The sequence below is a fragment of the Lytechinus variegatus genome, chromosome 1, assembly GCF_018143015.1.
Source record: "Lytechinus variegatus isolate NC3 chromosome 1, Lvar_3.0, whole genome shotgun sequence".
NCBI lineage: Eukaryota > Metazoa > Echinodermata > Echinoidea > Temnopleuroida > Toxopneustidae > Lytechinus > Lytechinus variegatus.
The window spans coordinates 78,413,371-78,439,152 of record NC_054740.1 but is presented as its reverse complement, the minus strand read 5'-3'; the positions used below and the strand labels follow the sequence as shown (position 1 = coordinate 78,439,152).

The window sequence follows — 25,782 nt, the reverse complement described above, 5'->3', positions numbered from 1 at the left end:
CATAAAAATTTGTTTATGCCAATTAATTTAAATGGAGTTCAATTGATTTTCTCGAGTTGGTTCGAAATTATCGGGAAGGGGAGGATTTTAAATTAAATTTATGATGTAGACTACATTTTGTCGCCCAAAATGTAAAGTTACATAGGCTTGAGCCTATCAAAATATCAATACGACAGATGATACACTGATAAGTCCCCGCAGAGGGTATGACGGTGGTCCAGCAAAGACAGTGGTCTAGCAAATAAGCCTACATTGACATAGAAAAAAATCAAGAAAAATAAAAAGTTAGAATTGTGGATTTTTGTCTAGGAGAGGGGCTACCGCCCCACGCCAGTACAATTGTCGGTATATGCATCTAGGTCGATATTGGTGTTGAAAGTTAACAATAACAAAGTGAAATGCAGTGTTATATTATACAGGCTTATTACATTCATTTCATTAAAAATGAATGTGTCTCAGTCTTAGGATGAGTATATTCTCACAACAATGAATTATGCATCAAAAGATATAGGACATCAAAATAACACAAACTAAAACGAGGCTGAAATAAATAACATGAATACCAAGGGCGGAATGGGAAAGTCAATTTAGCGACCCAACATTTTGAATTCATTTCAATAACTGTTAGTTACACTGCTTTAATTTGGTTTCTGAATACACATTTGGCAATATATTTTGAAGAAAGGAAAATTAAGGCACCTTCAAATCCGATACTGATCTAAAAATTGAGTACCGGTAAACATGCTATTTTCTAACATAAGACAGTGTGTTGGACTAAGCACCTATAAAAAAAAATCTGAACCACGATATATTGATATTCGATCGATTTGATGTATGCTGAATCTCCTTTTCTCTACAAATTGTATTTCATTAATAAACGTGCAAAAATAAGATATTTATTTCGGTCTATACATTTGAAATATATCTTCTTAAATCATTTCGTGATAAGAAGAAAAGCAAAATATTAAAATCTTAATTTAATCATAGAATGATATAAAAACTATTCTGACGAAATTTCTAATGTTACAACAATCAGAATCTTTTTTAGAGGAAAATAAATGATCAAAAGGTACAGGTATTTCATGTGTTTACAGAAAAAAGAGACTACAACCCGACAATGAATCATAGAAATTTCAGGTGTAAGCATAATTAGATTTTTTTAATTTCATATTTGCTTATGAATATGAATTCATCACCCGCGCCGCCTTTTTCATCCAACCCCTTACCCCTTTGTCCGCCCCCTCTCTCAATATGTATCGGAGGATGTGTGTGTGAGGGTGAGTGTGCGTGTTTGATATGCTTAGGGGCTACTATGACCCAGTCAGTGTAGACATCCATCGGTTATTAGAAAAAGTGAAGCACATACGAATATTTATCAAAAATAACAACTTGATAATAAATAACGATATTGTTCGATATAGTAAAACATAGTCATGTTGCTTTACCAAAAAGAGCATGCATAGACAGAGCTAGTATGAAAAATAACAATATGGGCCAAGATGGCCAACATGTCCACGTTGGAGATAAAATCGAATAGCATTGTCCTGTACATGACCTGCTATCGGCAATACGTAGTTTGATTGTTCATCTTTTAAGTCTTTGTAAACTTCTTCATTAATGGGTGTCACCCAAGATTGTATCCGTTACAAGTCTGTATCGTTTGCACCACTCTGCACGTGTCGCAGTTGACGACGCAACACCAGTGAAACCGACACCTACAGTTTTCACGCTTCTCAGCCAGGACCTCGTGGTATCCTCTTCCACAACACATGATGTCGCAACCTCCAACGTCCATCGAGGTGCTGTTACATCGTCGCCCTTCCGTGCCAAGGGAACCAGACTTACGATCGGGTTCGCAAAAGTCGTGTGACTCCATGGAATAAACAAGGTCTTTGATGGTGGGCTGTTTAACCGTTTCGTCTTCCGGAATAAGATTCTCGCCGCTGTTGCCGCCAGTGACTTTGACGGCGCCGTCGAAGGCAGATTTAAGGCGGTTTCCGACGTCACGGAATGTGGGCATTTTCTTCCAGCAAGTCTTGAGTGTACAGGAGCCTGAAAGTCCGTGACATTTACATTCCCGTCGCATGTGCCTCGAGATGGACTATATGAATCGTAAAGAGAAAATTGGGAAAGAGGGAAAATACATAAATGACAATTAATGCTCATGACAAATATCACAAGAACAGATAACATTAAACAATAATGTTAAACAGATAAATAACCCAATAAGCCTGATCAAGTCATCCCCGCACATCGGTCATGACTTATTAGTGGTTCACTGGGTATGTTACTGGAAAAGACCCATGGCAGCTTCAAACAAACCTCCAGTAAATTTACGACATGATCTATTCATGACCGTGTCATATTGACAGGTCTGAAGCTCTTTAGTTTTAATTTAGTGCCCCAAGTTTCATGCCCATCAACTGCACCCTCCCCATCTCCCAGTGCTCCATCGCTATTCCAGATAAAACATACACCATGATAGCCTTGTATACATAACTGAGATTGTCGTATAGATGCTGAACCTCTTCGTTTATAGCATGTCCAAAAAGTTACATTTTTTACGCTACAGCGCCAAGCAATTCACATATAATAGGCCGTAACATGTTCTTATTTTTGTCATTAGCATTTTTTTTACAAAATGTGCATGAAATAGAATGAATAAATAAACAGTAAAATTGATAAACTTCACTGCATGCCATGCATACATGACATACAGTGGAGCTAACAGGTTAGTGAACCCCTCCAAAAAATTCACTCCTTCATGCTGATGAGTAAACGTGGACAAACAATGTTACAATGTCTGGCGAGCCAAGAGAAACAAACTAATTTATATTGAATGCAATATTTCATCATCTGGCATCACAATTAAATATTCCAAAAATGGCATAATCTGGACACTTTATTTATGTTCATTTTCTAGTGGGTTCACTAACTTTAAGTACGAGTATGGTGTTTTATTATGGTAGGGGTGGTAACGGTCAGGGTGCTCAGATGGCATCACTTCGTCATCCTCTGTTAACGAATGATCCACCACCTTGGAGACAAAGCTTCTCTCTTTACATTTCATCTTATTGCTCATACGATAATATTCTAATATACTCCTCTTAAAAGTATCATGGATTCGCCGATGAATCAGGTAGCTAAATGAATACAGACGAATAAAACTGGGCTGCAGTTGCCACCAGAACAAGACTGTCTGTCGTGCGACTTTAGCACGAGTGTATCAGTTACAAGCAATGTTGTTAAAAAGTGATGGCTCTGACCGAGTTCGTCCATGCTCTGACATTGTCAGAACACTGGGAAGTATATTTGAGGTCAGGCCATGGATATATTTTTCATCTCATTTTGGATGGCGTCGCTAACTTTACACAAACTTATTGACGGACCGTGAAACGTCGCCATAAATCGTCTGCACCAAGAATCAGTGGCCAAGTGACACATTCAAACTTATTCCATCATACTCCCACTGTTTTTGTTTATCCACCATGATCGTTTCTTCTATCAGAATGGAATTCGAAATGCTGGTATGATTATTATGATTTTATCAATGTGCTAAAAACACACACACGAACTAATCCAAAACTGATCGACCAGAATGACTTGATAGCGAGAGCATGATTATGTCGTTATGGTAATTTACAGGATATGGAAATGAAGATGGAATTACCTAAGTTTCTTTGGAATTACTATATAACTAAAATGTGGTCCCTGTATTTTTTTTACCAATCAATAGCCCCCCCCCAAAAAAAAATAATAATAATAATTTCTGAATTGTTTTTCAGTATACATATGTTTTCATTCATTTTTTCTTCAGTTCAATGTCTGCTTTTATCAGCCGGATACTGTATACTCGGTATGGAAGGTACAGGAGCAGATAAGGCATTTCATTGAAAAGGGAGGCACATTTTTCCATGAGTGTACTCCTGGGAAACGCAGAAGGGGTATACGTAGCACCATGAATGTTCATTCCCAGGCAGTCTTCGCGAAAAAGTGAAAGTTAATTCAACATGAGTTGACTAAATAATGGCAAATACATCATTTACAGTAGACCAATAATCGCTGGAATATCGTTTAACGCGTTAAATAGAGATAGAGAGATGTGTAACGAAAAGAAAATCTTCCAAAATAAGCTGGTATATGCACCTCTGCCAAGTTATGGTCGGTGTGTTAGTGTGTGGGGGGTGGGGTGTTTAAAAAATGTTAGAAGTCCATTCCTACCAATCTTCCTGCTTCGTTATTGTGTAATGTGACCAGTGTCCCTATATCACTCCGCCTCTTCATATGTGCATCGACGAACTCCTTCGACTTGGTGTAGCCATATTCGACGTTATCGCCACACCCTCCCCACACCCAGGCTTCGTTGCTCTCGAGTTCGTTACGCCCATTGGGTAGGTTTGCGCAGCCGCACTGGAGTAAATTACCCATACTACAAGCCTGGGTGGCGGCGTAGGTCACCCCCGCTGTTGTAATAGCATTGACGAACGCGGTTTGTCGAGTATCTGAAAAAAATAGAAAGGTATCAAGTACGATAATTTAAGGAGACATTTCAATAAAATGGCACAATTTAGGATTGCACGAGAGTTATTTTTGTTTTACTGAATGAAATTAAGGACACCAGAGGAATTACACCACGATAGGCCTACTTGTTGGGAATGTTCAGTTCACGCCAAAAATATCGCCCCAAGTTTAAAGGAAAAGTCCACCCCGACAAAAAGTTGATTTGAATAAAAAGAGAAAAATTCAACAATCATAACACTGAAAATTTCATCACAATCGGATGTAAAATAAGAAAGTTATGACATTTTTAATTTTCGCTTCATTTTTACAAAACAGTTATATGCACATCCTGGTCAGTATGCAAATGAGGGGACTGATGACACCACGCACTCACTATTTCTTTTGTATTCTACTATATGAAATATTCTGATTTTCTCGCCAAAGACAGTCATTTGAAACCGAGCTTTATTCCTCCCTGAACTTGTGGAATTAACATTGTTTAACATTATGTAGTTCAGTCAAGTTTTACATTATTCTCAATTTTATATATTTTGAAATATTGTATAATTCAAACACTTAAAACAAAAAAATTAGTGAGAGGTGGACATCATAGACTCTCACATTTGCATATCACTGAGTTGTGCATATAACTAGTTTGAGCAATTTATGCGAAAGTTTAACATTTCATAACTTTCTTATTTAACATCCGATTTTGATGAAGTTTTCAGCGTTATGCTTGTCACATTTTTCTCTATTTATTTAATGATTTAAAAAGAAGACTCATTACATTTTTTTTCGTATGACCCCCTCCCCTTCCTATATACCCATGGCAGAGATGAGTGAAGTAGTCAGATATGTATTCAACACGGAAATTCGAAAACTGATTTCTAACACAATGCATCATCGAAATGAAACTTCAATGTTGTTTCTGCTTCTCACAATACGACACAGGAAAGAAAAAGGGAGAAACTACAAATAAAAGAAGGGCATCGTACTTTCTGCCCATCCATCGATGTCGTAATTGAAACATTTTATGTGTCACACTCGGAATCAGAGTGACAACTGGTTGACCTACACACCCTCGCACCGATTACTGATTAGGGTTTGCTCTAACTTGGGTGATGACAACCGCAGAGTGATGGGCAAACGGTGAATATTTCCCTTCTCATACGTTATCGTAACGTTTCATTACTTCCTCTTCGTTCTTCTCATTTTATTTCAAATATTGATTCCTCGTTTTTGTTTAATTTCATTCCCCGTCCCCTTTCCATAGGCAAAGCAAATAAAAGAGAAATAAGAAGAGAGAACATATACTGTGACGTGGATTAATGATATCTTTCACTACATTGACAAGCATACATACAAGCGTCATTTCACATGCAGTGTTCAATCATATGTCTATACCCTATCGTGTGTTAAAATACTTAATGGGGAAAACAGCAAAGTTTATATTAGTGAATCCCTCACACGCATGAAACTGTCCAATATCGCTACGGGTATGGGTATTTTGAAGGTCTAAAATACTTAATTTTGCTTGTGAAAATAACAAATTTTCTTGCTCGGTCGCCACGCTCCGTCACACAAAAACGCCATTTGCCCCGGAATATCGTTATATAGACCTATATTGTGTTTTAAGTGCCCTATTTTGTACCGTGTGTAACAATTGGTAATTTAAACTGGAGTAAACAGCTAATTAGGCTTGCTCGGTCGATACGCTCCCTCGCACATCAAGCATAAATCCTCCTTTCACCGTAATGTCTGATTGTATTCCGTGCTGCATCACTTATAGAGCCCTTTAATAGCTTCATGTTCTGCCTTTTCGCCTCTCCACTGTTCATTATGTATCTTGATGATTATATCTTAAGTTTGCCATTTGTTGCTACTCACGCTGGAAAAAAATTAACCCGCCCACCCCCCCAAAAAAAAAAATCATTTGTCTTGGAGGGCTTATCCAAACTGGGGATGATGTTTAAGAAAACCATTTCACCAACGATTTGAAACCACAACCGAGTGGTGACAGTGTGAATTCACGCTCCCAAAATGACTTTAATCCATTAATTAGCATTGCGGTCCCAGGAACACAAATTGTGGTCTAAATTGTAACGTGAGATCTTTCAATATAAGGCTCTGATATAACGGTGACCCATTTTTTCTTTACCAATGTCCAAATTCAATCATTGAAGGGGTACCTTGAACAAGTAACTAGAATTAATTGAACGATAAGGCTAATGGAGTTCAATGATCGAGGTACAGGTTCACTCATAAATGAAATAAGTGTGGAGTTTATCTAACATAAATGTTTTTCTCTTATCTCGAATTCTTGTCCATTCTTCATCACTTGTCCATTGTCCATTCTTCTTCACTTTTACGTGTACAAATTATATATTCCTAATTAAAACCTGGTCGTACATAACGTTGTGAAAGACTGTGAGACTATATGAGATCTTATTCACTTGCACAATGTGAATGTATTTTTCAAAATCAAAGTATTCTTGTAAAATATTTTTATTGGAAGAAATAATTGTCGTTGACATGGTTGATTATACTTATGCTAATGAGATTTGTGCATTTCGACGTAACCTTATGAAGGAGAATCGAATTGGCTCCCCAAATGCGCGTCATCATTAAATCTTAAAGTTAAAAAAAACAACCGAACACATCTTTTATCATTTGTATGCTCTATTTTTTGTTTTCTCTATGTTTTACATTGTTTAGAGGGATGGGGTAAGGGTCTTGGTCGAAGAAGAAAATGGGCAGAAATTAGATGGGGGTAAAATAAAGAGAGTAAATTAAGGTTTCAAGCACTTTGTTCAATTTTAAACTTTAACATCTCGATAAAAATCCCAACATCGACCAGAAGATTAAAAGAAACCATACATGATATCAATTTGAAGACCTAATAAAAAAAGACAGAATAGACAAACATAATTACTGCCCGGTGACATTTCTTTTAGGCTATGAGAGTCATTCCAATATCTTGATAAATGATAACTTATTTGTAACAACAATGATCATTATCTTGTCGTGAAATCATTGATAAAATAGGGACTTTCATTGTCATGAAATGGAAGTCATTATGCGAATTTTCCCATTGTATCTGATGACAAAACGGAAAGAAAATGAGACAGTTACAACATGGTTACCGTTCTTCCTATGAAAGGGAAACCTATTATATGGAACCCCCAGTTTTCTTAACATACTGTGATTATATGTTTTTATTTTACAATAAACTGACATTTTTGCTTTTTTCATTTTTAACTTCTTATCATTACACAAGCGTTTTATTTCGTTCTCAAAACTGTATACAGAGTTCTTGCGGAAAGATGACATTAATTCCCTTTATTGGATTAGACAAATGCACAAAACGATATAGCCTTCGCAAAACCAAACGTTTTACCAAGTTTTCGTTTTATGTATTTCGTAAATTTCCAAGTATCTGGCCCTTTTGTTCAAGTCTTTATAACAAAATGTAGTCCCCTTAGTGAGTTTAATCTCACATTGATAGGACAGGACAGGACAAAATCAGTCATTGTTATTTTTACCGATTGAAAATTGTATACGGATTGCATGAATTTTTCTACACAATATGCATCTAAAACCGGTCGTAATTTCTTAATACTTTCTTCACATCTACTTGCCATTGCCTCTTCTATCATTTATCATGTTTATGTACAATATTTCCTCACAGTTGCTTTGTTCATTTAGCCGGAGATAGTCGAACTGCATGGTGTCATCATGGTCATACTGTCATTTCGCGAAGCCGTTTACAGACGAATTTACGAAAGACTTGACCATGGAATGCCAATTCAATTAAGATTAAATCAAACTAATATTATATTCGAGGGGAAATTACAATGATAGGATTCCCCTCTCCCCATATACATTTCATATTTCCTGTTTTCTTTCTTCTCACTTTCTTTTATTCACATTTTCTTAATTTTCCGCCTCTCCATTCCATTGGCGTACATGTGGGAAGCTTGGGCGCTGTTACCCACCCCCAAAAAGTTCTAAGAACGACAAACGGAAATGAAGGGAAAAGGGAAGAAAAAAAAGAAGGAAATTATAAAATGTGAAATAATTTTCGGAATATTGTGCGAAAATCTTTCACAAAATTTGAACTTAGATTTTAGAAAGGAACATTGCTTTTCGTTCACAAAATACGAAGAAATTGATTTTTTTTCATTTTCATTATTCAATTTACATCAAACTAAAAGAAATTCCCAGTGAAATTTTTCGTTTTACAGCCGAATTCTATAAGACATAACTGGTAAATCTTCGCCTTTATATATCTTTGTTATTGGTATACTTTTAGCTTCTACCTATCTATAAACCAAACCTTAAATAAATTTAGGTCCATTTTCTGAGATCATCCTCATTCTATGGGGGCTTAGATGTTCCCAAGGGATATCATGATAAGTTTCTTTTAGTATTTTCTCTTTTAAAACGCCATTTCCTTTCTTAATTGTCCTTGTCCCATTGCTTTCATTTCTTAACAGTATGGTGTTCAGTATAGGCAAATGCAGGGATGCAGGGGCGAATGGCCCGTCTGAATAGCGAATTAAGTGGATATAAAGATGGAAAGCAATGATGAAAGAAAGAAAGAGAGAGAGAGAGGCCGGAGAAAGACATACAGACAGAATTGATAGAGGGCACTAGCGTACCTATGGGGGGCAGACTCCCCCCCCTCTCTGACGAGTCACAACTGATCCCTGACGAGCCACAGTGACCCCCTCCTATGAACTTGAAGACTTTTTTTTGCTTGCCAATTTTTTTTCTGGTGCGAAATGTCCTTTATACGCCGTTTAAGACCTTTTTTTTGCTCGTCAAATTTTTTGCGGACGAATTTGCCCCCCCCCCTTTGGAAAGATCTTAGGTACGCTATAGAGGGGATACAGAAATTAAATCAGAGGGATCGATTCGGGTAGAAACATTGATTTTCAAAAAAGTATAAAGAATAAATGGAGTGGTTGGACAACTTCGTAAAAACCATCCAAGCAAGACTCTAACTATGACTCAAACATTCATCAGTTAATAATTCTCAATCATAATTCTCAATCGAATTGATACGATTGATTAATTTGAGGTTTCCATTGATTCGTCAGTGTTATAAGAGTGCTATCGGAGGTAGTAACATGATGAGTGTTAAACCACCCTTTCACACGGTAAAAAAAGTCGTAATTTGAATGATTCCAGTGAAAAAAATAAGGCTAATGACGAATATTAGCACGTGTGAAACCAAACTAGAACATGATAAGAATCACGAACGCTAATTACAGTCACGGTTAAAATAGCATCGTCATTACAATGATAATTCAAGATTCACGTGTGAAAACGCCCTAAGTCATTGCTAACTTCGACCTCAAAATTTGACTTTCATGTCAATACCTGCCCTTTTATATATTTTCTCTTTAGTTCCATGTAATATGCCTTTTAATGTTTTACATGTCCACCTCTATATTTTCTCTCTCTGCGTGTATCTTGTTCGCTCTTATCCCTTATATCTTATAAACCTACACATGCAGCAATCCGTCTTTCTGCTCCTCATTTTTTATATCAATTTTTTAAAAATACACAACAATTCATCAACGAGCTTGTATAGGTCTATCAAAGCATCTGTCCGTTTCAAATTATCGGCCCCAATGTTTAAGTCCTTAAATCTGTCGACCCATAGTACCTAAAAACAATGATTTACAGTTCTCGACACACTAGCTTTTTGCGCTTGTCAAAATAATTTACGGATTGTCATGGTATATCGACTGTTGTCTGGTCATAGATAGTTTATAAAAGGTACAATCATCACGTACTGCTTGTATCTACAGAGCCAGTGTATTGACAAACGTTAGGAAAAGAATTAATCCAGTATTTATTTTAAAGGCAATATGCATGCCAGATCCGCCAGTGCCACCTTGAATAACATCAGCTCCAGTATGTCATCAACAACTAAAACTGTCCAGGGGAGCGTTTAGTCAATTATTTTTTTGTCTGAAAAAAGTTGTGAGATCTGACAACTTTCATTGATTTTGATTGGCTGAGAAGTACAGTTTCTATGGTAACTGTCGGATAAAATAAGACCTGCCCGATTAAACATCCGACAAATCCTTTCATGAAACACTCCCAGCACTTATCCAGAATACATCATTCTTCTACTCCCTTTTACTTTCACACAACAGGGATGTTGCCAAGGAACTTAGAACTTGGCAACAATACGGTTCCAAACATTTGTATTTTCCAATAAGTTCCTTAAGTGACAATCGTAACTATTCAATTATTCCAAACGTAACAATACAATTTTAATTTCTGTATTAATAAAATGTATATGTCAAGACTAATGATTAAGCACAGAATGAACTACCTGAGAGGACAGCTTCTTTTTAAAAGTTACGAATGAATATAAGATGACCAATATAACCACATTAATCGTTATCATACTGTTACGGGAATGTAGCTTTAAATAATAGGGTGAAAGAAGAGAAATTAAAAGAAATAAAATTAATTTAAATTGAAGTCTCGTCGATGGATGAGTCAATGAAAGAAAATTCAAACACAGACAAACAGGAATTGGGTGCATCTAAGAGTTTAGGGTGTCATATTGATTGAAAATATGGTATGATTATGATAGGAGAGAAATGAACGTTTTAAGATTCAAAATTTAGAGTAATTTGTTGTTGTTCATCGGCAATAAATTACACTTCATAGCAAATGGGAACGGCTAATGGAGGAAATAAAAACGGATTAAAGGGATGTGGAAGATGACAAAGATCGAGATCATAAATTCTGTTCTGGATGATTGAGAGTCGCGTGGGAGTTGTCATTGAAATACGTGACATATGATGAATGTTGTTAGTTTTTAACTGGCGTCGCTGACAATGTACTGTAAATTATGATACACAGCAAAAAGGGGCTTGCATGGAGGGTTGAGGACATGTCATGGTTCCCGGGGACAGGCTCAACGGAGCAATGGGTTAAAAATATATAGGAGCTCCTGTTTTCCTGTTTCTATTTGCAGATTGGTAGTGAGCCCATAAATGAGAGCACTGGTTTGATGGAAAGGAGTTTATTGAGGGTTGGCTGAAGAATTTTTGAAGAATCCGACAACTTTTCACAGAATGTTGAAACATATTTTTGGCTCGCTGGTTTCGCTCACTCTTGAATTTCTGGACACAGATCACCATATTTAAAACTCAGTAACTCATTACACCACTGTTATCATGGTTGTCGAGTCACTTTCGATCTCTTTATACATTTAAACCAATGCACACCACACATATAGGCTTTTGGGTCGCCCCCCCCCCCCCCCACCGGTGACGTGACGAAAAAGGAGAATGGGAGAAATTTGGATAGTGAGAGGTGGGTATTTCAGAAAATTCGTTATCAGTATTTGATTTGATTAAAAGGAATGATTTGGAAGAGGAGAAAGATGTCTCGGAGATTGAAAAAACGAACATTAGAAGAGGGAAATGTCAAAAAGAACAATAAAAAGAAATACTACAACGAGAATCAAAGTAACGTGTAGACACGATTTTTCACAATAAAGTTTCTTGTAATTATTTTCTTTGTCTTTTCTGCATGCGATTGGCAGGAATAATATCAGAGTATCCCCGGATAAAGTGTTTTACCCAAATGAATGTCTGCATGGGTGGGTGATGTAAGCATGTTGCGAGCTATAAACACCATTGCGGACTTTAGGGTAGCGTGTCTGTATCTTAAACGGATAACTGCAAAGGATACAAAACAAGACAGTCATTTTTTGGAAAGTCATATGTCCCTCTCTTTTTTTCTTTATCAAATTCCACAACACTGGGATATGAAAGGCAAATTCTGGTGAGAAAAGGAGACTGCGTGTATATTTGTAGAGCTTAATAAAGTATAGTTTAGGAATGCCGTATCATCTTGGTGAATTACAGGAGAAGAGATGAATAGAAAGAAGGGTAAGAGAGATAGCTACCCGATCAAAAGAGCTATGAAAACATGATTGTGTCGAAACCTTTCAAAAAGATTCGGGCTCGGGAATTCTTTCCGTTTAATGCCTTTGAAAGTTAATCCTAACGAAAAAAAAATTGTGGGTCAGTCTACACACGTATAAGGTCTAAGATTTTGCGATGTCAGTGACCCATATATCCCATGACCGATCAAGCCAAGACAGGGAAATAAGGTTGTTCGAATTATTAAATCATTGCCTTTTTACAAGCATTGGACTTGGAGAGCAGAACAATAAATCTACCAATGCTTTGTTCGTGAGGTGTGGTATTTCTCCTGAAAACTTTTCGGCATCAACCTCCGCTAGCTGGCAAGTGCTGGTGCCACGGGCTAGTTTTCACCCAAATATGATGACGAAGTAATTATGGTAGTCATGGCAACGTGATGAATGATACTTTCCACATTTCGAAGTGCAGAATTGGTCTGTGTTCTAAAATTTTCCTCATTCTTGGCATGGAGCTACTGGTAGCTCCATGCTCTTAGTTTAAACTGAAGTGTGGTGATGAATTCACATTGAACTTTTTAAGTGAATGCCTGTCCAAAGAATTATATCTTATATGGGCCTATAATAAGATAAAGCTCGAAAAAGACTGAGATAGAAAATTATTGTTGGTGTAGGGCGTATACTGTCGTCAGGGATTCGCCATTCTCTATTCCAAAACCATTTCAAACATTTTTGGCTCAATCATTTTGGTCGATTATTTCGGTCAACCCGAATTCACATTTATGATAATATGATACATTTATCCTGGGTACAAACTTCAGATGTATAAAGCTGTTATTCCAGAGGACCCTGCATATAGTATTACTAACTTTCTCCATTCTAATATGTCGAAAACGTGACACAAAATCAAAAAGTCCAATTTCTTTAATATTTGGTATGACTCAGTAATAAGTGACGTTAAACACTAACGTTTTATGACAAAAAATGGAATGATTTACCCCGAATTCAGGCGAAATATTAACCGAGGGGTGGTAAGTTTAGAACCAAACTGAAACGAATTAGTCTGAGACGAAATGGGACAGAGATGTCAGAATATTTTACCATGTGCCTATTTCCGAAAACCATTTCCAATCTTCTTTGTGATAAATATGCAAATAAATAAATGAATAGATAAATAAATAAATCATGATTGATAAATGAATAAATAAATTGATTAAAAATAGTTAATAAATAAAATGATGAATAGATAAATAATCAAAACAATAAAAATAAATGAATAAATAAATAAATACATACATAAATACATACATACATAAATAATCAAATATATAAACAAATAAATAAATAAATAAATAAATGAATAAATGAATGAATGAATAAATGAATGAATAAATAAATAAATAAATAAATAAATGAATAAATAAATAAATGAATAAATAAATTAATTAATTTAAATTAATTAATCAATTAATTAATTATTAATAAATAAAAGCAAAATGATCTTCACTAACCATGTCTGATAACTTTAATAAAAGAATTGTGCATGGTGGTACAGTTCCATCGATCGTGCCTGAGCTGAAATTGACATTCCATCATCCCGAGTTTCGTTCCCCGAACGACCTCCTGGACGATCTCGGGTTCACGAAGACAGATGTCTCTCTGCTTGCTGCTACCACGGAGCTTCCGTGATCGTCTACAGATTCGATTAGGGTCGAAGTTCAGTGGACTTCCTACAGCCCTGCGTGAAAGAGATAACAGAGTTTTATGGAATCATGATTACTTCAATTTAAATTATGGAAAGCCATCGACGCCATCATCCTTCATCTAAAAAGAAAATATGAAATTTCCCCCAACTACCTTGTAAACCAGCAAGAGCGCTCTTCAATGGTCAAAACAACCTCAGACACTAAAATGTTGGTGTGACTGGCCTTCTATATATACTTTAGATTAATGGACCAATATACTGTAAAACTGGGTCTATAACTAAGAGTAGAGAGAAATACGATGAGATATAAAAAAAAATTGTACATTTGTTTAAAGGCAGTTCGTAACTTTATCAGGATTAAAATCAAAATCACTTATTCTAATACAATAATAATCAAAACCATTAAGGTTAGACAAGCCAAGGATCACCGAAATTAATGAATCAGGTCACCCATGCGGTCTTTCCGCTGGGTGCTCTCATGCACGGTGTATGACGAACCGCGATTATTTTTGGCTTGGTACCACTGCACTTAGTGCAGAGAGGATATAAAACGGAAAAGATTCTTGCAGTCCGTAGGAAAACGTTATATATCCGCTTTGTACTCTTTGCATATAGGCTCTAGATCAAGGCAGCTTGGAAGGAGTTACCGGAGGTTTTAAATAATCTACGAGATGCATATACGCTTAATGGTCACACCACCCGAGCGTTGTTGGAGCGGTCATGGAGCGGTAGGGAGAGAGGGTCGAATTTCGCTCACAAAATTGGGGGAAAAATCGACAAACAAAAATGGGAAAAAAAATCTAACTAAAAAATGGTGAACGGTAGCGAGCGGTGATGATTTTTTTCTCTCCGCTCCACGACCGCTCCAACAACGCTCGGGCGGTGTGACCAGGCCTTAACATCCTTTCTATTTCCGTGCTACTAACGATGAATAGACGAGACGTTCCATGTACCTTATCTTTCCTCCCTCTTTCCGTTGTTCAAGCCTTAGTGGATAGGATAGGATGGAGAGGATATAGCGGACGTTTAACTGATAAGGACACGGAACGTTTGTTGGTCGTATATGTGGATTTACATCGTACCTGGCGGAAAGTTCATCCGTTCTATAAGTTTCGTGCGGCTCAAAACTTTTTTTGCGTGGATGAAATCACAGTGGACGGATGCTCGATGGATAGAGCATTATGCAACACGTTTGCAATGAGTACACAACGGATGCATAGCGTTTTTCCAACGGATGTTACGAATTTTTCCGTTTTATATCCTCTTTGCATCCGTAAGTGCAGTGGATTTGGGCCTTAACATGGTTAATGACTTCCATTTTGCCGAGAAAATTCAGGTACTGCTGACTGTACACTATACAGAGAAATGCGGTATACACGTACATTTATGGTAAATTGCCAATTTGTCCACTGCTAACTCGTCCACTCACCACATGGTCTACCTTCATTTAGTCTAATGCCATTCCGTCCATCAACATTTCGCCTAACAACCATTTGGTCCAATCATCATTTCATGTAATCACTAATTCGTCTATTACCATTTCGTCTTATAACCAGTTGGTGTAATACCCATTTTCTTTTCATTCATTTCGCACACTTTTGTTTAATAGACTAAATGGTACATGGACCTATTATGATAGGTCCATGGTTTAATAGACTAAATGGTATATGGACTAATTGGCTGTTGGACCATGGTAATTGGACTAATTGGCTGTTGGACCAACTGTTTATTAGACGGAATGGCATTAGACTAAATGAAAGTAGACCATGTGGTGAGTAGACGAACTGATGATGGACAAAATGGTAGTAGGTGAGTTGGCTATTGGACAAATTGTCAATAGACGAATTGGAAATAAACCCGTTTTATTCCATCAGAAGCTCTACTTTCGACAAAATTCATTCATCCATCTAAAGCTCATTAGAAGTTTTTAAAATTCCCCTAGATGCCTGTCATCGTTTCCCATTTCTCGGTGACATAATATTAATGAAAACGAAAGTACACGTGGATTCCGTTTAATAAAGCTTGTTATAAAGCATATAACGTACAAAGATACTGTAGCTACCACTGAGTTGCTAAAGTATTTCAATTAATACATTAATATCGGTACGATGCCTATTTGCCTCACGTGGATCAAGAGTGACAACGCAATGTCTTGCCAAATAGAAGTAATCAAACGCAGTGTGTAATCAGCTCGTTCCATATCTTATAAAGATTTGCGATCGATTCGAATGCATCTCATTTTTAATCTAACATCATAGTTCAGATCATCACCGTGATCTCATCTTTTTAAATCAAGAACTGAATCGATTCGATTGCTGAACCATCACATCTTTGCAAAGGATCATTTAACAGCAAATGCGATTTCCACGTGGATTTTTTTTTTTGTTCAATTGTCCAACCTCGATGACATTGACAATCAATGTTTGACATTCCACGATAAAATACTAAAGGTCTTCCCAAATGACCACCATTAACCAAGACTGACAAACCATAAATGTGACGTGCTTAAGGCCAAGGAAGTTATATAATCTCAAACCTATTCTCCTTATCTGAATCTTTTCATTATCAATGATATAAATTGGGGAATCTTCGTCAAAGCACACATTTGCGATGGCAAGCATAGCCAATTGAACTATATCACTAATGGATTCATAATAGAGCAATTCATAAAGATGCCAATGAACGCATTTTTGGAGTTCATGATAAGTCATTTTTGAAATAATAACCATGCAAAGAATATAATGATCACCCTACCCACCATCAGCTAAATACATTATCTGCTCTTAACGCGAGCTAACAATGTCACCCTATCTTCTTTAACAGTTTTTATTATATCAAATTGCAATTATTGAAATTGTTGCTCTAAAATAATGACGTAAAATATGATTGATCACTGATTCAATTTGTGAGATCATATTGCTTCGCTGTGACTATGTGTCATAAAATATGCACGAGTCACAGAGCATGGACACCAGTACTCCTCCCACCCCACCCTATCCAGTCCTTACTAATTTTTTTTCACGACATTTTAATGACCACAAACTGGCTTCTGAGTGCACGGAAACAATGAAGAGGAACGGTCGTAAAACGGGACCATAAACGAGCCGCTTGTCCCATCGTCGATGTACTGTTAATTACTAACTGTCGAATTATCTATTTAATGACACATTCACAAGCATTTCGAAACTCATGAGTCACTTGAAAAAAGCAATCACATTTTTTTAAGATTACGTAATTTATACCCTCCATATTACCCCTCTTCATAAAAGTCATTCTTCGAGCAAGAATACGTAGAACAGAGTATCGGAAACGAGTGTCAGATACAATACAGGCCTATTTATGAAATGGCCACTTTCCGCAAAAAAAATATTAAAAAATCTTTAAAAAAAGAATAACCTGTAAACTGAAGCTAAATGAATATATGTTTTGTCGAACCTTACTTGGCCTTATATTGGTAAGGTCAGTACACTCAAATTGCGTTCTGGCTTATTAACATGTTAACTTACCAACTTTTTATAATAAAAAAATTGCAATTAAACGAACCATATTTTAATCGAGAGCTATTTTTATTGCTTTTAGTACATATTATATTATATATATATAGAGAGAGAGAGAGAGAATAAGCCATATAAACAGGTTTAAACATGAGTGTGGTAATACTTCAACTTTTAACAGCGAGTTGAAAAGTTTTAAAAATCAAGGACTAGACGGATTTCCTAGTTTAACGCCATAATTATTTTCATAAAAACTAATTGTGAATTAGTTTTAAAGTAATTCACTCAAAGTATTATTTTACCAGTATTCAACAATATTATTTTCATCGGGCAAACAATAATGTTTCTCGAACACCAAAAACAAATGGGAGTACGTCAATATTGCTTGAATTAACGATCAACCCCTTTATTTGGGTGCATGTAGATGAAGACTTCATTGGATTTACATCATGATTTTCATATTGAGTAATATGAGAGATTTCATCTGCTCAAGTAGTGCAGAATTATTTGAAATACATAATGAAAGACATATCAATTACAATATTTCCCATAAATTTCAAGATCGTCGTATCAACAGCTATACCATTGTAAATTAGGAATGAGAAAATGATGTGAAATCATTAAAAAGGGGAAAGTGGACGTGAATTCATTCGAAAAAAAATCACTATGTACAGTTGCAGATTTGTGACGAAATTGAACCATTGCATTCTTGGGGATCTTTGACCTCTATCATAAAGACATGGTGGTTCATTTTTGATTATCACTCGGGGGTCCTCACACCTCCCTCAATGTAAAACGGCTTCTCAAAAATGGAGAGCCATAATTTTTTCTCAATTATCCAAAAGTCCCTAATAAAGAGACCGATCCTAACAAAAGAAAAATCGGGACGAGAGATTGGCAAGAAAGGATCGGGGCACAATGAAAACGATACCTTTTTGAAAATATTAGCAAATGTCACCTCTCGCTTCTCAAAAATCACTCCCCCGATCGGTAAAAAAGTGACAAATGACTCGCGGCGAGCCGTCCACCGTGTAAGGTTAACCTGTTTCAGGGGTTTAGCTCAAGTTTTTACATTTCGGCGGGAGCGAGGACTCTTACCCTCACACAGACGATCGCCGAAGTTTTTGAACTTGAACTTCCCGCGTGCGTATGGGTGGTTTTAAAGGTGGTATTACAGCATTGCTTCTTCTTTGTGCGGAGGCTCTTGGTTGGATCATATTATAATGGAAAATAAATGCCCACGGGTGACGATTAGCTTTGAAAATCATCAACGTTTGGTAAAGAGACGGGTAGGAATGCGAGGTTTATCTTACCTTTGATTGTGTTCATCCAAATGTTAGCATACTGTTGCCCATAATAAAGATATACCTGAAAGTGCTTTATAATTTTCTATACTTCGGGATCCTCCCCACACACCCTCGCCCACTCACTCACCCACATGCACATAGAACATTGGCATTTCAGCATGTTGAGTAATGGGTTACAATTTGCATGCATCTGAAATGGTAAATGGCTGTGCGGGAGGTGTCGAATGTAATTTGGCTGCTAGAAATATATGCCTATCGTGGAGGACTTCCATATGCCTATCGATAAATTAAAAAAAAATAGCATGTTCATCAACCAATTTATCTTAAGGAGAAGGCTTAAATCAGAAGAGAAAATATGCATTGTATACCAAAACGAATACATACCGAATTTATATAGACCTTCAGCAATCGGAAAGTGTTTACTTGATTGTCTGTTTAGTTCATTTTTCTTTTTGTATGCTTTGTTTGAAAAATCAAAATTGAAAGTACAACCGTAAGAAAAATTATGAATAAATTGACGTTAATAGGCTATCAGCATACGACAGTGATTTCTCTTCAAGGCCGATTATGATAATTGTCAAAGTTTATGATGCATGAGCTCTCATTTGCTTCGGTGAAGAGCACGAAAAATAAAAACCTTCCGAACAATATCTCCCAAATTATTCCCTTACTTCCCAAAAGAAGCCATTTTCCATGGCTATCCAACGAAAACGTGTTCACTGGGTCACTCAATGGCGTCAATATAGGGCATATTAGCTTGTCATCACAATCGCGTTGACCTACATCTCACTACTATTACTCAGCGTTAATGATTCCAACATCACATATTCTTACTCATGCAAATTCGATTTGGACATTTTTGTTTCCTGATATCTGAGTGACAAAAATATACAATGACATTCTGTCATCGCGAGTGTAAAAAGTGTAAAATAGTAGTTACCCGTGTCTGTTCTATTATGATTCATGCAGTCATAAAGAGTTTAGGAATGGTATCAAGAGGTTGCTTTTGAAAACCATTGGATAACCGTATATTAACTGGTGTTTGTCTTTTGGAATGGCGTTATACAGAACATATCAAATTCAACATGACCTTACAGGCCTCTCATAAATGTGCCACAATCCCTTAAATTATTGGTTTATGTTATCATAAAAACATCCTTTAAAAAAGTTTTTATACAGAAGATGTTTCACGAAGGGTTTCGTCAGCGATTGGCATCAAAAGACATCATAAGCTAACTGCAAACTGACAAGACTCTATCATGAAATGCTCTCTGCGGGTTTCAATTGAATTTGTCAAATTTGAAAATGAATCAATTTCCCGTTGGGTTACACACACCATCAAATAAATAGAATAAACATATCGATTGTTTGAAAAAGAGTTAATCATCCTTAATTATTCATTTGCTGTAGCATTTACAACGTGTTGGCTTATCTCGCAGGAACTTTAATCGATGAAGACAACTATAGAAATCTGATAACAATTGATGATTTGTGTTATTGATTCAAACACTGTATATAATTAGAGAGAAATAGCATTACATTGTTTATTAATCATATTAGCACAAATATACATTAACAGGTAATGAGATGAAGATCATAATACACAAAATATCATATTTATTCTCATTAAAAAATATCATTTCATGAATTAAACACAACTTTCGAACTCAAACACATATCCGGGATACAAATAAACCCAAATGAGATCCTTGTGGGACCCCATTTTTTTAAGTTGACATTTTCAAGGTTTACACTCAAGACCTAAAACCCCGGGGGGGGCACTCGACCAAAAAGTGGTAGGGGGTGTGCCGCGGGCGAGACAAAAAACGGGGGGCCCCGGAGCGGGCTTATTGTAAAAAGGAGGGTCTCGGAACGGGCTTCGGAACTACCATTTTGTGAAAAGGGGGTCCTTGGAACGGATCGCCAGCAAATGAGTACGTGCATAGTGCACCCCTATGGAATGGGCAAGCGTGCATGATGCAGCTAGCGCGGCCTCCGCCGGGTGCGCTCGCACAGAGACGATGGTCGACAGCGCTCGGCGGCCGCTTTTCTCCAAAATCGCAGCAGTATCAATGCGACCGGAACGGCGTAACGAAAAATATGCCAAGCTTTGGAGCGGATTTCTGTCTTATTTTTTTCTCGATAAGAAGAAAATGGTATGCCTTGGAGCGGCTTTCTTTGTTCTTTTTCTCAATAAGACAAAAATGCTATGCCTTGGAACGGAAATTTGAGTGTAAAAATGGGGGTCCCCTCCGCGGCACATACCACTATGCATTATATACTGAGTGCCCCCCCCGGGCCTAAAACGAAATGTTCATTTCCAGAATGTAACCATGGTAACAGAATATATATTCAAGAGGAAATACATAGTGAAAGGAAAGCGAACGAGTAAGAAATTATGGTGGAGGACGAACATGACGAAGGATCCATTTCATAGGAGTAAGTGATAAACTTTTGCATAACGTGACATCTAATTGGTTGTCGTGGGGATTTTCATCCTTAGCATAACGGGTATTATCTTCGAAAAATTCGATCATTTTTTTCTGTATAGAGTGGCCAATAAAAATACCTATATGCACTACAATTGATATTTGAATAATAGAAATTTACTATAAACTATCCAGTCTGTGAACTAAAAATTGACGCAATCATTTTCTGAAGTATATCCATGCATTCAGTTTGCATAACTTAAATAGAATGGAAACGCCAACGCGAAAAAGAATTCTGATTTTATATACACGATATAAAACTATATTGTTCTGGTAAAAGACTGTGCGTTTATTATTGTCATAAGGTCATTATTCTTTGCCAAGTTTATCACATCCCACATCGGCATATACCTTACAAAAATCGTCCATTTTAGTTTGACCTTGTCCTTATGCAAAACCAGGTCTAAAGAGTATACATGCAGGTCCCCGTCAATTTTAGATGAGTATATGATCTGAATGTCGTCGCAGAAAGTCATTTGCAATCGAACATAATTATGTTTTCATGCAATCAGATTATTTTTATGTGCGTTAGGCTTTCTTTGGTTTTGTTTGATGACATCTGTTTATAAAATTTGATCCTTGGGTCTAGTAAAATATCTAGCTACAGTTATTATCATTATTATCATTATTATTAATATTGTTATTATTATTGATATTATCGTTTTTATTATTATCATTTTTATCAACATTATTTTCATGATCATTATTGTCATTTTTTTGTTAGTATCATAATTACTATCATTATAATCATTATCATCATCAACTTCACGACTGTCACCAACACAATATGCATGGTAGGTAAAATGATTATCAATAGTCAAATAAAAAACTACGATGGTAAATCAAAAATATCACGAAAAATTATTATAAGTCATTAGTTTGTGATATCAGTTCAAAGAATAAGAGTGGAACAAGATGTAAACTTACCACCAAAGGCCAATGATGTGGGGTGGTAGAACTAAAAATATGACGAGACCAATTGCTATTCGTGTCCACTCCATCTTGTAATACTCCAATAAAATATCGTCCAGCGATTATAACAGCTCCACAAATCGTTTGGCTTAATTGTCTCTTTCGGGCTTCTCTTCAAACTTTGTTCTCGAGGTTGTTATATGGTAACTCTCAATCCGGACCAAACGAAATATGTTGGTACTTCGCCAAAATATCAGAAAAGATCTCTCATCGAGTTATTGGTAATATAATTTGTTTGAAGGGATAATGTTTGTGAGTTAGATGAGAATTTGTATCACTCTTTGGCTCCTCAATAGTGTTAACCCCATTGAGATGAGAAAAATTGTTTGGTTTTTGCTATATATTTCTTTGCGGATGAAATGTAGAGGTGAAAGTTCAGAGGGTAGGATGCTCTTTTCTGTGACCTGGTTAAACCACGGTTAAACAAGGTCCTTGATGGGGATCTCTTTACCACCTACTGGTTTTTGTGGTTAGAATTAGATTTAGGTCTTTGGACATTAGGGGACGCCACAAAATTACGTTGAGAAAGCTATGGTGAGATGATACGGTGTTGTCACTTTACTTTGGTCCAGCGAAAGTTGGCAGCACCCGGTGTCCCCTATCTCTCGTTTTCTCTCCCTTTCTAATGGTCGTAATAAGTCTAAATCCTATAAGCCAATCCAGTATCTACTTTCAGGGTTTATAATAGCTATTACATGTAGCATCATCCACTTATCCAATAATGTGTTTAATGCTCATTGAAGCAAACTGTTTCGAAATATGACTTGGGGTTTGAGACTCTGACGCATCAAGGCTGGGCAGTGGTCAAATTTCTTAGCAGACTCTCACCACACGGCATCGAATCCATGAATCAAGCAAAGGTTACGGATTGGAATATAATTATGCCGACTTCGGGCAATTAACTGCAAATTGTGTTCAATTATTAAATCAGTATACACGTGGTTATCCGAAAAGGGTAGTTTGCAAGTTATAGAGTATTTTTACACATGTAATACGTCCCAATCTCAGTTATATGAAATCTGGCATCATATTTGACAACATCTCCAAAAAAGTCAGAAAACCAAGTACGAAAGAAAAAATCCAAAAGAGGACGTGCATTCCAATAATAAGATTCTCACTTGGCAAGCACTCGAAAACTCTTAGTAATTTGATTTGTCAAAATTCAATTAACAGTTTGGTTTCGTATTGCTTTTCAATCAACACCGTTCTTCTATCATCCAAAAGGGGGAGGAGTCACAACTGGACAAGAATCACGTGTTATTGTTGAACCTCCATACATGGATAGAAATTCTATTACTTTAAAATCTAAAACGAAAAGGATTTCTCTGGAGACTCTAAAATCTTGTAAATGCAGGGTCTAGCATATGAATTCAAGCAACAATCCGATTTCTGAAAAATATGCTCCGAATCAGGAGTTGCCTGAAATATATATTACTCTTTTCCACGCGACTTTTCCAAGCATAAATTTACAGTTTGCGATACCATCCCATCCGTAGTCACATGTTAAATGTCACTTCACCAAGAGAGTGAACGATGTAATCATTTATGTTTTACGAGTCTTAATCTAATTCACAGAATACCTTCTAAGAAATCCTTCGACGTAGATCATTGGAAAACCGAATTGAAGATGGCACGTATTTGTTAACCTCTTTCATGAAGCCGCCACATAATATGTCTATATCTGCCTTAGAGTCTATGCTGTATGCATAGATCTATTTTTCTTACAAAAACCAGCTATTCAAGCCTTTGTTTCCGTGCACATGCGAGTACAGTATAGGATCAGTTTTCAAAGAAGTAATTGATGTGAAATAGTTGCATTTTCAATGAAAGTTTAATAAAACCATTTTGTTGAATTCCACTTCATATTAGATATACAGTATATCCAAATCACTTGGTGTGTTGAACGAATATATCCCCGATGAAGTGGACGTTGAAGGTGACGTCGACAAAACCCGTTGATGTCGCAACGACTCCTAGAAAGAAGAATCCAGAGGATTCTGAAAACTCTGAAGTTATCAGGTTTTGAGCTCCGAACGTTTGAGATTTCTCATATGAGAGTAGGTATTATATTTTGAATATAAAGCGTGCCTGAAGGAGATCGGGATTGCCATCTACAGCTTTCTGTCTTGCTCACTCGTGTGTGAAAAGATGACCAAATTTAACACTAAAACCATGAAAAAAACCCTGCCTTTGATGGTTAAAAGAGCGCTTCCATTAAACAAGTATAATCATGTCATTGTTGGCTGACGAACCATGCATGGTCTGTAATGATCCATGGAATTTAAGAATAAATATTACACTTCTAAATATCGAAAAGAGAGCGATGAAGGGTAACACTTATCGACGCCGACCCTCTCTAATGTTCACATGAGCCTCTCGGTTGACATCTACGTCTCCTCCTTACTTACAGGACCCACCATGCACCAATCTGTCCATCCTCGTCAAACCCCACCAGTCAGCCTAATTCCCTTTTGATCTGTATGACTTGTAACTAATTCAATCTGAAATGATGAAAGAAAATGATGAAAGAAACCAAAGTACTACCTCAATTCCACGAGTTCATGCTTCCAAACTGAAGCCCTTTTGGTTTCGGCTCCTCTGTGGACGGGGATTGTCCAGTTTATGGTCGTGGCTTCACGCCTATGCAAACCAGTCAACCAGAATCGCTTTACTTTTATTGTTCAAATCGTAAACAAGATAAACAAAAAGGCAAGTCTCATCCGGTGTTATTTTCCTTCTTTAAACTATAAGCCGACGATTTAAGGTGCACTTGTCTTGATTTTTATGAGTTTCATCTTAGAATCTCTTGTATAAAACAGAATACGAAAAACTGGTGCTGTGGAGCAAAGAGGGTTTCGATTTTGTGATGATTTAGAGCTTGCAGTCGTCTGAGATGATTTACTTAGGGTTAGAGAAAGGCTCTCGTGGCTGACTCCGGAAAATACTTGTGGAATGATTTAGGAGTGGCGCTTTCGCCGTACATCATCACAATGAATATATGTATTTTGAAGGGGAAAAAGGGCAGGTTTCAACAAGACCGGTACATCGTCGACAAGTTCCTGTTATCCGGGAGGCCATTATAATTTTTTCACACACAGCATGATGAACTGACACATAATCTTCAGTTCATATTCATTTTTCATTTAGTCATATTCAAAGTAAAGGAACACGGTCCGGCCCAATGAGGGACTACCGCCTCCTGTCGATTTTTTCAACTATTTTATAGAAGACAAAATACAAGACATGAAAAGAGAGAAAGAAAAGAAAAGGTAATAAAGTACCTCGGTGCCACACCTGAACTTAATATTCATGTGAGATTTTGTGCGATGTCTATATACCTGAATGAAAATACAAGTTGGGAGAAAATGTACTTTTTATTCATCTTCTTTAGCAT

General features: G+C 36.7%; 1 protein-coding gene across 1 annotated transcript; it reads right to left on the bottom strand.

Moving 5' to 3' along the window:
* Window positions 1–135: 135 nt before the first annotated feature.
* LOC121424125 (protein Wnt-6-like) lies at window positions 136–25,015 on the bottom strand. Its single transcript, XM_041619727.1, has 4 exons — window positions 22,344–25,015; window positions 13,933–14,159; window positions 4,222–4,502; window positions 136–2,101 (listed from the first exon to the last, which is right to left on the bottom strand). Exons 1-4 carry the CDS (start codon window positions 22,415–22,417, stop codon window positions 1,625–1,627), a joined length of 1,059 nt encoding a protein of 352 aa, XP_041475661.1. The 5' UTR covers window positions 22,418–25,015; the 3' UTR covers window positions 136–1,624.
* Between the last annotated feature and the right edge of the window lie 767 nt (window positions 25,016–25,782).